The 12,370-nt window shown below is 44.6% G+C and overlaps 2 protein-coding genes across 2 annotated transcripts; one reads left to right on the top strand and one right to left on the bottom strand.

The window, feature by feature from the left end:
- The first annotated feature begins 3,728 nt into the window (after positions 1-3,728).
- Positions 3,729-4,996, top strand: LOC144706113 (Class I peptide chain release factor). Its single transcript, XM_078579016.1, has 6 exons — positions 3,729-4,031; positions 4,140-4,215; positions 4,306-4,436; positions 4,496-4,566; positions 4,656-4,737; positions 4,816-4,996. The coding sequence occupies exons 1-6, from the start codon at positions 3,753-3,755 to the stop codon at positions 4,834-4,836; spliced, it is 660 nt and encodes a 219-aa protein (XP_078435142.1). The 5' UTR covers positions 3,729-3,752; the 3' UTR covers positions 4,837-4,996.
- Positions 4,997-10,529: 5,533 nt separating this feature from the next.
- On the bottom strand, positions 10,530-12,072 carry LOC144705510 (pfkB-like carbohydrate kinase family protein). The gene is made up of 4 exons (XM_078578235.1): positions 11,832-12,072; positions 11,188-11,733; positions 10,944-11,060; positions 10,530-10,841 (listed from the first exon to the last, which is right to left on the bottom strand). Exons 1-4 carry the CDS (start codon positions 12,015-12,017, stop codon positions 10,701-10,703), a joined length of 990 nt encoding a protein of 329 aa, XP_078434361.1. The 5' UTR covers positions 12,018-12,072; the 3' UTR covers positions 10,530-10,700.
- Positions 12,073-12,370: the final 298 nt, after the last annotated feature.

Consider the following 12,370-nt stretch of genomic DNA (forward strand, 5'->3'; position numbering starts at 1 on the left):
GATGTTTTGAACTAATGGCAAAATTATAAATACAAAAAATAAAATTAAAGTGATTATTATTTTATGTTGATTAATCATAGTCAACGCATATGACTGTTGGACTTTTGACAGATTACCATTATGCTGTTTTGGATTTCTAAGTCCATATGTGCAGTTTTGAGCCCTAATTTCAAAATCCCTTCGTCTTGCCCTTTGAAAATTTCAGTCCAAAATCTAGAGAAATTTCTCAATTCATGGAGCAATTTACAAGCACTGTTTGAGCAATCTTTGAAGAGATCATTTGTTTCTGACATCAATGCAAGTCCATAGAACTTGGAATCGTATTTTTTTGGTGCAGGGTATTTTAAGATTCGAAGGAAAGAAATCCGACATCCAAACTTTGCACATCTTTGACCTTGTGATAAGCTTACAATATTTGGAATAACTTTCATACTGATTTTGAGCTTTTGTTAAACATATCAATTGTTGCTAACGTCCATAAAAAAACCAAAAAACTTGGGTTCACATCATTTGGTTGAGTCTGGAAAGAGTTATATGGGTTTAGAGTCAGACACAAAGGGATCGGGCGGTAAACTAAGGACGTGGAAAGATTGATCTCTAGATATTTGTCTGATTTATTTTTGAATACTGTGTGTGAGATAATAGTTGTGAAAAATTGTGTTACAAAACTGTTCCAGGTAGAATCATTGCATTTGGTGCAGCATTGAAAAACATATTGGAGTTTTGAGCATCAAAGGTCAAAGGCGAATCAAGAATTTCATACAAATAAAAACATGGAGGAGAAGAGGACTGAAGAAAGAACAATTACACACAAGGAGTTATTACTGAAGGGAAGCCATAGTTATATATATGAACATTATCTCAGAATTAATTAAACTTTGAGATAAAAATATTCTTGTTGGAATACATAATATTGGTCATTGTCTTGAATACTATTTTAAGTAGCCATAATATTCAGAAATACACTATTATTGCTTGATCTTTGTGATCACTCAGGTTAAGGCTTTGGGGGCCATAAGAAAAAGGTTTTGGGGGCCAAGTTGAAGTAGATCAAACAAACTCATTCTGCTAAAACCTTTGAGGGTTGAGGACGACAAAGCTTCATCAACTTTTTTTTTTTCTTTGTATCATTGTTCAGCCCTATATCCAAGTGATTTGCTTGGGGGGCATTCACACAAAATTGGTTAGGGCACATCATCACCTTGGGACGGAGACCCCCGAACAACATTAAGGATTAGCCTAAGCTGTCTAAAAAAAATAATTTTCTCTCCCATTTCCTGTACCTCATTTCTTAGGTAGAAAAATCCTGGCTAATTAAAAAGAAAAATATAATATAAATAGGGAACCTAATTCACCCCCCCCCCCCTTAGGTTATTTCTTGGCCACCTAAACTAACAAGTCTTCTTGTTTTGCAGGGTCTACCATGAGAGCACTGGATGTCATGCAATACGTCAAGTAATAGTTATGGAGAGCACACCACCTTATACCACCTATTTTCCAATGCTCCACACTTACGTGTGATATACTTTGCACTTGGGGAATCCTGATGGCTTTGACCCCTATCACTACTCTGCTACAGATTGTCCATTGGCATACACGACCTATAGGCTTTCTAAAGCTCAAGTTAAAGGAAACTCGGGCCTAGCAGGTGGAAGTGGTATCCTACGAGATCACACAAAGCGTATCACTTTTGCTTTCTCATCTTTTTATAGAGTACATACTGATACAACAGCCGAAGCTATGGCGATACATGATGGCTTGCTCCTTTGTGAGAAGCGAAACCTTCACAATACCATCCTAGAATTGGACTCACAACTGTGGGTCAACATGCTCCGTGTAGACTCATCTCTTAGTGGCGTCTCTAGAGAGTACGTCAAGACATTATGCGGTGTCGCATACGCTTGACCAGCGTTCATCATCAGTTGCGTGAGGGTAACTAGACAATGAATGCCCTTGTCAACTATGCGGTATGCTCCAACACCCCTTCCATATATCACTTGGTAGGATCTTCCTCGGGCGGCTCGTGGCTACCATTGCGTTGTGAGCCTTAGCTTGCTCACTCTCCTCACGCGTTGCATCCTACCAAATGTTGGCCCATGTGAGTGACATATTGCATGGAGCACTAGAGGGGGGAGTGCACGACTACACGCCAAACTGTTGTACCCTTTGCACACCTCAACGATGATATATGATGGCACAAGGACTGCTCATACTCCATGCATCATCACCTTTGAGGGACACAATCACACTTTAGGCGCCCCCCGACCTTCTATAGGAGCTCCATCAATATCACTCTTGTAAATTTTTTGTTTCGCACCATGGGTATGGGTGAGTAGGGTACATGTGTAAATAGGAAATTTACGCTCGCTCCACATCTATAAACACTTCACTACATAAGTAAAACCCCCTTGGGTGGTGTCAAGGGCACAGTTGGATCGGTCTACGCACACAACTTTTTGGTTGATCGTACCCAGCTTCGGGGTTTTGCCAATAAAATAAAAGTGGGATTAGTCTCAAAAATAAAAATAATATATGTATAGAAAAATAGAACGTATGGAAATAAATTAGAATTTTCTCATTTTAACCTTAAATGGTGAATGATGAAAGTAAAAACCTAAAATAATGGCAAAGGGCATGTATAAAAGCTCATTTTTATTAACTTAGTTTGATGTTATCACTTGTCCAATGATATAAATTTTCAACTTCAAAATTATCACTTATATTATGCAGCAATAAAAAGGTGAAGTCAGCGTTATTAGAAGAGTTGAAGAAGTACCTGAATATGACACATTATATAATGAAATAAATTATTTGCCTTGATGGGAGTGTGACACTACATACTACTTTCAACCCTAGCAAAACTTGTGAAAGACTTTTTTGGCTGTACGAGCAAAACTTTGGCTCATTGGGCATTTTTCTTCAGTTTGCTTGGGATGATGATGTTTTTTCCTCTTCTTGGATTTGATTTCAGAAACCAGTTTGATTGTAGTGAAGGGGGCGGACTGAATGATGTACTTCTGAATTTTTCTCTTCTTCCTTGAACAAATTAAATTTGGCCCTCTTTTAACCCTCTTCACACCTTTGCCCTCAACTTTCAGTATTGGGAATTTAGTCATCTGATGTGATATAATGTATGCTAATCCCGATGGACTTAAATCAAAATTATATATATATATTTAAATTCAAAAGATTTACTAATGTGTCCAAATGCTATCCTAGGCATTTTGATGTTTATCAATTAATATAAGACTTAAATGCAGCATTTATATTATTACGGATTTTATTATGACTTTATTTTGTGTTCGTAATTCCTTTAATGCATTCGTAAATCTAATATAAATATTTTTTATAAAATTTCAAAGATTCTCTACCGGGTCCATATGTCATCCAATGCCCTTTGATGTTTACGAATTATGATAGACTTCAATCAATAAAGAATCTTTAGATAATAAAATAAAAGATTTATCTTCATGTACATACTTCATTCAATAGGCTCTGATGTTTTAGAGTCAGGATAGCCTTAAGTACACTAAAAATGCTAGTACAAAAATATGAGTGCTAGAAAATAATAGAATTTCTTGAACTAATATTTCATTCAAGGAATGAACAATCAGTTCAAACTGTTAATTCATTGAATGAAATATTTGGATGGTAGAGAGAAGGGGTCAATTAAGTACACATTTTCATAACCAGAGAGACTTCAGAGCTCTCCAAAATCTTTATAATAAGAAGAAGCTTAGCTGAGTGAGATAATGGCGAGGACAGTAATTCGCTGGGCTCCTCCAAGCTTGGGGGGGGCGCTACGCTTCCGCTGGAGGGCGCCCGCGGCGGCGATCAAAGCCTTCTCCGCCGGCAGCGGTGGCGGCGACGGCGGCGTTCATGGCAAGAATTACTTGCGATTGTCGGATGAGGAACTGATGGGGCAGTGCGAGATGGACACGTTCAAATCGTCCGGTCCCGGCGGACAACACCGCAACAAGAGAGAAAGCGCCGTCCGCCTCTCTCATCTTCCCACCGGAATCATCGCTCAGGTCAGCTCAGATCTCGCACCGAATCGCTTGCCCAACTCTGATGGAAATCATCCTCTTCGATGTGCAATTTCCCCGCTTTTTCTCTGAGTTTTTGTTTTGAATTCGCAGGCAGTCGAAGACCGTTCGCAGCACAAGAATCGGGCGTCGGCGTTGGCCCGTTTGCGCGAGTTGTTGGCGCTGAAAGGTTGGTTCGGCGTGATTTCCTGAATCTCCTATCTTGCAATGGGATAATCTTGAATTTGAGAGATTTGATTATCTGCTGAAATTGGAATAGTGAGGAGGGAAATCGACCTGGATGGGTACGAACCTCCTCCTGAATTGATGCAAATCCTGCCTGCAAAATCGACGATCAGAGATCCAAATGCCGGCCCGCAAATCGGGCCAAACAACCCGAAATTCGCCGCGGTAAATCCAATCACCGTAGCCCGTTAATCAAGGATTACTCTTGTAACAACTCTTTGCAGGGGGTGCAAGCTCTGCTGGACCTGATTTACGCCGTTGAAGGCTCTGTGTTGGATGCAGCGAAGAAATTAGGGTTTGGGTTTTGAAAATTTCCCAAATTTCTGGGCTTTTTTATTCGTTTTTCTGCGACCCAAAGGTGAAAATTTATGAATTGAATGGCAGGCTGAGCACGGGGGCCCTGTCTCGGCTACTTCTCTCCGATGATTCTCTAAGAATGGCGGTAAACGAGCTGAGAGCGGCCAAGGTGCGACGCAATCGCTGTAATAGTTACTATGGATTCTTTGTTCCATCGCTAAATCCTAATACTTTCTTCATGGCGCAGGGGCTGAAGCCGCTCAGATAAACTCGTTCTTCAATCTTTCCATCAAATTGATGCTTCCAAAATCCTGGAAAGACGGCTTTTATAATTGCAGGAAATAACCAGAAAATCACACAGAGAGAGATTGCTGTAGATACATTTTATTTACAGGTTAAAAACCTGCGACATCGTTTTGAAAGTTTAAGTATGAGATCCCTACCGTGTTGAGATGCCATTGTTGCAGAGACAAGAAAAAATAGTCATTAAACATTCAGGAATACAGTAATTTTGTTTATTTATGATACCATTCTACTATTGGAGGCTGGGAAAGGACAGACACTGTGGGTCCGGTTTTACATCTGGTCCAGTCTTGGTTAGTCATGTTAACTAGTCAATGTAAAAGTCAATATCAGGTTGACTTTGTCGTCTCACTGGATCTAATTAAACTTCATCCGAATGTTGCCTCTTTGTGCCGAATTACTGTTAGCTTGGAAGAGAATGAGAGAGGGAGAGAGAAAGAATGAGAGGAAATATAATTAGAGAGTGAAAGAGTGAGAATAAGAGAGGGAGAGAGTAAGAGAGTAAGAGGGGGAGAGAATGAGAAGAAGAGGGAGAGTGAGAGGAAAATAATGAGAGTGAAAAAGGGAGAGAGTCAGAGAAGGAAAGAGAGAGAGTGAAATAAGGAGAGAATAAGAGTGAGAAAAGGAGAGAGTGAGAGAAAGAGAGAGGGAGAGTGAGACTGAGATAGTGCAAGAGTTTGAGGGTGAGAGAAGAAGAAAGTGTGAGCGGGTGAGAGAGAGGGGGAGGGGAGAGAGGGAGAGAGTTTGGAAGGGAGAGACTGAGAGAGGGAGAGGGGCAGCGTGAGAGGGAGGGGCTAGAAAGTGTGAGTGGGAGAAAAGGAGAGATGAGAGTGGGAGAGAGGGAGAGAGAGAGAGAGAGAGCGTGAGGGAGAGAAATTGAGAGAGAGGGAAAGGGGTGAGGGAGAGAGAGAGAACAAGATGGAGAGAGGGAGAGAGTGAGAGGGAAGCAGGTGAGATAGAGAGGCAGACAGAACTAGAAGGAGAGAGTGCAGGCAGGAGAGAGGGCGAGCGAAAGAGGGAGAGAGAACAAGAGGGAGAGAGGGAGGGAGAAGGAGAGGGAGATAGTGTGAGCGGGATACAGGGTGAGAGAGAAAGGGCGGGAGAGAGGAAGAGAGAACAAGAGGGAGAGAATGAGAGTGAGATAGATAGCGAGAGAAAGAGGAAGAGAGAACAACAAGGAGAGAGTGAGAGTGGGATAGAGGTGATGGATATTATGTGGCCATCAAGCCAATCACACCATGATGTTTATTTAAGTTCATTGAATAAAATACTTATATTAGTTAATATTCCGGTGTGATATTTATAATGAAGTCCATGAATACCTGCAATGACATCGTGAATTATGATGAGATCATAATGCAATGACCACTAGTCTTTAAACATGTATTCTAAATATTCTTATTCTATAGATAATTAAGATGGACATCAAATTATCCGGATAGAATAACACTAATTGATCCTACTTATACGATAAGTACAGTTGATCCAATGGCTATTAGTGTGACGACACTAAGGACATATAGTGGGTGTTCTTTAGAGGAGTTCATTGAATTGATCCATATGAATCCCTGAACGGTATTATACCTAAACGTTAATCAGGTTGATTCATGTCACGCTTGCATAAGTGATCTACTAACTTGAGACACCAGTGGCATCTCGTGAATAGATAAGTACATTTTGACTATGACTTATGAGGCTCTTATCATGAGATTCAAACAAGTCATAGCTCGAATGTAGTAATAAGCTCACAGAGATAATTAAGTGGTTCATCCGCCCTCGGTATAAGAGGAGATTGACTCAAGGAAGATGATGCGAGAAATCCCTGGCCAGGTTAGTGAGGATATTGGAGAAGGCATTCTCCAATGATCCCCGTTATACATCAGAACTGATCGAATGACGTATGAGGGTTTGACTATAAACCATACCCTAAGTCATTCTAGAGACTGGCACGGATGATGGATTATACATATACGGTAACTGAATATGGAAAAGGTTCCACTAGAGAGTTGAAACACTACTCTATATCTTCTAGTGTGCAAGGTATAGCTTGGCACCCCACATGTTGAAAACTTAACCTATTGATTGTGTTTAATTGATCCTTAGTTAATGAATCTATATGTTGATATAGTTAATTAATAAGGTGGCCAATAATTGTCATTGGGCCACTAAAGTTATTAACTAGAATGATACATGGGCCTAGAGGGTCACAAGCATAAAATCATAAGGACATTGGTGGATATATTATACTTTGTAGGGTTTTTGAGAAAAACTTAAGTAAAATATAAATAGGTAAGGGAAATCATTTCAAGCACCCAGGCCAGCCAAATTTGAAAGCCCCCCTTTCTCCATTCTCCTCTCCGCTCAACCAAGGAGAGTGTCCTCACGATGAGAAGATCTTCAAGATTTTCAAGAAGAGTTGAAGAAGAAGTGGAGATCCAAGCGCCAAGTGATTGCGTGGATACTTCTATAGGCCGGGCACATGAGTGGCTTCAGAACCATCTTAGAGCATCAAAGTCAAGGGTGGAACAAGTTCCCCACAAGGTAAATTCGATGTTTGATTTTAAAGATACGACTATGAATCGATTAACATGCTTACGCATCCATGGAATCATGTTTTCCATGGATGAACCAAGGCACCGAACCCAACAAGAGGGCGAGAGAGAGGAAACGAGTGAGAGAAAACGAGAGGGAGAGAGGAAAGAGGAAGAGAATAAGAGCAAGAGAGAGAGAGAGAGGAAGAGAGTGGAAGCGAGAGAGAGGGAGGCAGAAGGAAGAGAGAGGGATATAGGGTAGGGAAGTTCATGTTTCGTCAACGAACAAACACTGTTCATTGACGAACGAATAACCAAAAAAATCCTGTTCGTGTTCGGTTCATTCGTTTTTTTATCGCTAATGAACACGAACAAAATGAAAATTTAATAAAGAAAAGGGGGGGCACTCTTTGGGAGGGTGGCAGCAGAGAGAGAGAGACAGAGAGAAAGAGAGAGAGGGAGAGAGAGAGAGAGAGAGAGAGAGAGAGAGAGAGAGAGAGAGAGAGAGAGAGAGAGAGAGAGAGAGAGAGAGAGAGAGAGAGAGAGAGAGAGAGAGAGAGAGAGAGAGAGAGAGAGAGAGAGAGAGAGAGAGAGAGAGAGAGAGAGAGAGAGAGAGAGAGAGAGAGAGAGAGAGAGAGAGAGAGAGAGAGAGAGAGAGAGACTGAGAGAGCAAAACTGAGAGGGAGAGATGGTGCGAGGGCAAGACTGAGATGGAGAGATTGAGTAAGAGAGAGAGCAAGAGAGAGAGATTGAGAGGGCAAGGCTGAGAGGGAGAGATTGAGAGGGCAAGACTGAGAGGGAGAGAGGGAGAGGGAGCTGGTGAGAGGGGAGAAAGTAAGACTTTGAGAGAGGGAGAGAGGAAGAGATTGAGAGCAGAAGGGAGGGTGAGAGCGAGAGGAGGTCTGGTCCTAGTCGGTCATGTTGACTAGTCAATGTGAAAGTCAATTTCAGGTTGACTTGGTCAACTCATTGCTTCAAACTGGACACCATCTGAATGTCACCTTGGGTGCAGAAGTAGTGTTGGGTAATGAGAGAGTGTGAGAGAAAGAGTGACAGGACTATAATTAGAGAGTGAAAGAGTGTGAGAAGGAGAGAGTGAGAGAGTAAGACAGTAAAAGGGGAAAATAATGAGAGGGAGAGAGAGGGAGAGAGTAAGACAGTAAAAAGGGGAAATAATGAGAGTGGGAGAGAGGGAGAGAGTGAGAGAGTAAGACTGTAAAAGGGGAAATAATGAGAGGGGGAGAGAGGGAGAGAGTGAAAGCGTGAGACAGTGAAAGGGGGAAATAATGAGAGGGGGAGAGAGGGTGAGAGGAAGATAATGAGAGCGTGAGAGAGTGAAGCGATACGGAGAAGGAGAGAGTAGGAGAAAGACAAGGAGAGTAGGAGGAAGAGATAGGGAGAATGACAGAGTAAGCCTGAGATAGTGCTGAGACAGAGAGAATACGAGAGGGAGAGAGTGAGAGGGCGAGACTAAGAGAAAGAGTCCAAGTTTGAGAGAGGAGCGGAGAGAGAGAGTGTGAGATTCAAAGAGGGAGACAGGGAAGTGAGAGGGAGAGAGTGCAAAAGGAAAGGGACTACGAGAGGGAGAGAGTAAAAAGGGGGGAAAGAGAGAAGAAGAGGGAGCAGGTGAGAGGGAAGAGTTTGAAAGGGAGAGAGTGAGAACGGGAGAGAGAGGGAGGGAGAGGGAGGAGGTGAGAGGAGAGAGTTTAAGAGGGAGGGAGAGGGAGGAGGTGAGAGGAGAGAGTTTGAGAGGGAGGGAGGGAGGGAGAGAGTGAGAGAGTGAGAGAAAAAGAATGAGAGATGGAGAGAGAATGAGTGTGAGAAAGTGAGAGAGGGAGAGCATGAGAAAGAGAGAATGAAGGAGGGAGAACGGGAGAGAGGAAGAGAGTGGGGGAGGAAGAGAGGGAGAGCGTGAGAGAGGATGAGAGAGAGATGGAGAGAATGAGAGGGAGAGGAGAGTGAGAGAACGAGAGGAAGAGCGGAAGAAAGGAGAGTGAACGCAGGGAGAGAGGGTGAGAGAGAGTGGGAGAAAAAGAGAGGGAGAGAGGAGAGTGAGAGCGGAAGAGAGGGTGAGAGAGGAGAGCAGGGGAGAGGGTGAGAGAGAGAGAGAGGGAACGACAGGGAGAGAGGAGAGTGAGAGGGTGAGAAAGAGAGGGAGAGAGGGAGAGGGTGAGAGAGAGATGGAGAGAGGGAGAGGGTGAGAGAGAGGGAGAGAGGGAAAGAGGGAAAGAGAAAGATAGAGAGAACGAGATGGAGAGAGGGAAAGAATGAGATGGAGTGAGGTTGAGAGAGAGGGAGAGAACGAGATGGAGAGAATAAGAGCTGGAGAGAGAGGGAGAGAGAACGGGGGGGAGAGAGGGAGAGCGGGATAGAGGTGAGAGAGAGATGGAGAGAGAACAAGAGGGAGAGCAGGATATAGGGTGAGAGAGAGAGAGAGAGAACGAGTGGGAGAGCAGGGTAGAGGGTGAGAACGAGAATGGGAGAGTGAGAGAGAACGATAGGGAGAGAGGGTTATGGGGAGCGAGAGAGAGAGAGAGAGGGAGAGAGAACGAGAACGAGAGCGAGGGAGAGACTGTGAAAGGGGAAGTGGATGCGGTCTTCGGTCCAGTTCGACGTGCGAACCGGAACCGGGACCGAATGTTCGGTCAGCCCTAAAAAGGCTGACCGACGGTCTGGTTCGGTCCGGTTCCCCCTAAAAAGGATGTATTATATATTACATCTCTACGAACGGTCTTTTGCCCTGCCAGAAATGAGTGGAACATTCCGTTAGCCCAAAAAAGGCTGACCGACAGTTAGATTCGGTATGGTCTGCCGAACTTCAGTCATACTGTGTCCTTGCCTAATTGGAGGTATATATCATTGTTATTGTGAAAAGGAAATAATAAAATACAATAGGGGTATTTGAGTGGTCTGATTATCTAGAGAGAGGGATTTCAGAGTTAAGTTATTGTGTTAATTTATTAACAGGTTAAAAACCTGCAACTTCGTTTTGAAAGTCAAGTATGAGAGCCCCACAGAAGTGAGTTAGTACGTATGGTATTGTTTAAGAGACAAGTTAAAGTCGTTACTTGAAATTTAATAAATTACAATGATTTTGTTTATTTATGATATCAGACTACAATTGGAGCAATCTATCATTGTTATTACTAAAAGGAAATGATAAAATAAAAACCGAGTATTTTAATCGTCTGATTATCTAGAAGAGTGGAAGATACTTAAATGACACGATGAGGATTATTCTATTTCTACTGATGAGAAGCAGAAAAAGAAGGGGAGGCGTGGATCTGGGAATGGACGGTCACATGGACTTGTTGGCGTGGGCGATGAGGTCGAGGGCGTCGGCCGTGGTGGGGAGAGCGGGAATGGCTCCTTTCTGAGTGGTGCAGATGGCCCCGCAGGCGTTGGCGAACACCAGCGCTTCTTTCAGCTTCGCCTCGTCCTGAGAGTTTTGACAGACTTAGAGACTACCGACAGCGTTGGGCGACAAAGAAGAAGAGCATCTATATATCGAGATATAAATAGAGAGATTGAGAGAACCGACAGAGAAGAGAGAGTCGTCCTTGGCGACGGAGAGGAGCAGAGCGCCCACGAACGCGTCTCCGGCTCCGGTGGTGTCCACCACATTCACGGCGAACCCGGGGACCCTGCCCTTGAAAGTCTGCCCACCGAGAAACCCATCAATCGTAATAACAATAATTACAATAGTTGTAAAAATAATAACAGGAGGACACTGCATGGAAGGAAGAAGAAGAAGAAGAAGATGTTAGAAGAAGGGTAGGGAGAACCTTGGTGAAGTATCGGCAGCCCTTTTCTCCGTCGGTGACGACGAGAAGCTTGAGGGTGGGGCGCCAGAGGGAGAGAACGACGTCCTCGGAATGGGGGTCAGCCTGGGTAAGGAAGGCCACCTCGTCATCGCTGACCTTGATGAGATCCGCCTCGTCCCAGACGCTCATTATCCCCCGGCGGGCAGCCTCCTCCGACGGCCACAGCGGCAGGCGCACGTTGGGGTCGTAGGACAGCAGTATCCCCGCCCGCTTCGCCGCGCCCACGGCCGCCAGGTGGGTCGACCGGCACGGCTCGGAGATGAGGCTGATCGAGCCGTAGTGGAAGATCCCCGCGGCCCCGATCAGCGCCAGGTTCAGCTCCGACTCCCGCAGCAGCATGTCCGCGCTCGGGTTACGGTAGAACATGAACTCGCGCTCCCCGTCCCGTCGCAGCGTCACGAAGGCCAGCGCCGTTCGCGCGTCCGCGTCGAACCGCAGCCCCCCGTCCTCCACCCCGCTCTCCCGCAGTATCTCCGCCAGCATGTGCCCGAACTCGTCCTCCCCCACCTGCCAATATCTCTCCGCTTATTCTTTCTATTATTCTTTATTATTATTGTTATTTCTTTCTTCACGACAATTGGCAAAGACTAGTGGAGATTCTATACCTTGCCGATGAAGGCGGATCTGCCGCCGAGTCTGGCAACGGCGACGGCGACGTTGGCGGGGGCGCCGCCGGGGGCCTTGAGGAAACCGCTGGCTTCGGCCAGCGACACGCCGGCTTCGTTCGGCACGAAGTCGATCAACATCTCTCCAAAGGAGACCACCAATGGCGTCCTCTCGTCGATACCCATCTCGCTCTCTCTCTCTCTCTCTCTCTCTCGCACTCTCTATTTCTCCTTGTAGTACTCGCTGTTATTCTACGGATTTGAGTCGGTATTTATCTGGTGTTTCGTCGAGTAACGATTTTAGCGGATTTCCCTGCAACTTATTTGACCGGGCTTCCCTCCGCAGGATGCGCTGACTGAGAATTACCCTTATGAATTAGATGGGGGAGAGAGAGAGAACGCGGGACTCGGGGGGCCGAAGAATGCGGGGGAGGGAGAGGGGGAGACGGCGAGTGAAAGATAAAGAGGGAGAGAGAGAGAGAGATAAAGAGGGAGAGAGAGAGAGAGATAAAGAGGGAGAGAGAGAGAGAGAGAGAGAG

This window comes from Wolffia australiana, chromosome 7 (assembly GCF_029677425.1).
Source record: "Wolffia australiana isolate 7733 chromosome 7, ASM2967742v1".
Taxonomy (NCBI): domain Eukaryota; kingdom Viridiplantae; phylum Streptophyta; class Magnoliopsida; order Alismatales; family Araceae; genus Wolffia; species Wolffia australiana.

What these genes read in the sequence shown, in the direction of transcription:
- LOC144705510 (XM_078578235.1), bottom strand. Translation starts at nt 12,017, where the DNA reads ATGGGTATCGACGAGAGGACGCCATTGGTGGTCTCCTTTGGAGAGATG. An exon ending in GATCCGCCTTCATCGGCAAG is followed by an intron (nt 11,734 to 11,831) that starts GTATAGAATCTC and finishes AGATATTGGCAG; the next exon opens with GTGGGGGAGGACGAGTTCGG. An exon ending in GCTGCCGATACTTCACCAAG is followed by an intron (nt 11,061 to 11,187) that starts GTTCTCCCTACC and finishes CTCGGTGGGCAG; the next exon opens with ACTTTCAAGGGCAGGGTCCC.
- LOC144706113 (XM_078579016.1), top strand. Translation starts at nt 3,753, where the DNA reads ATGGCGAGGACAGTAATTCGCTGGGCTCCTCCAAGCTTGGGGGGGGCG. An exon ending in CGAGTTGTTGGCGCTGAAAG is followed by an intron (nt 4,216 to 4,305) that starts GTTGGTTCGGCG and finishes AAATTGGAATAG; the next exon opens with TGAGGAGGGAAATCGACCTG. An exon ending in GATGCAGCGAAGAAATTAGG is followed by an intron (nt 4,567 to 4,655) that starts GTTTGGGTTTTG and finishes ATTGAATGGCAG; the next exon opens with GCTGAGCACGGGGGCCCTGT.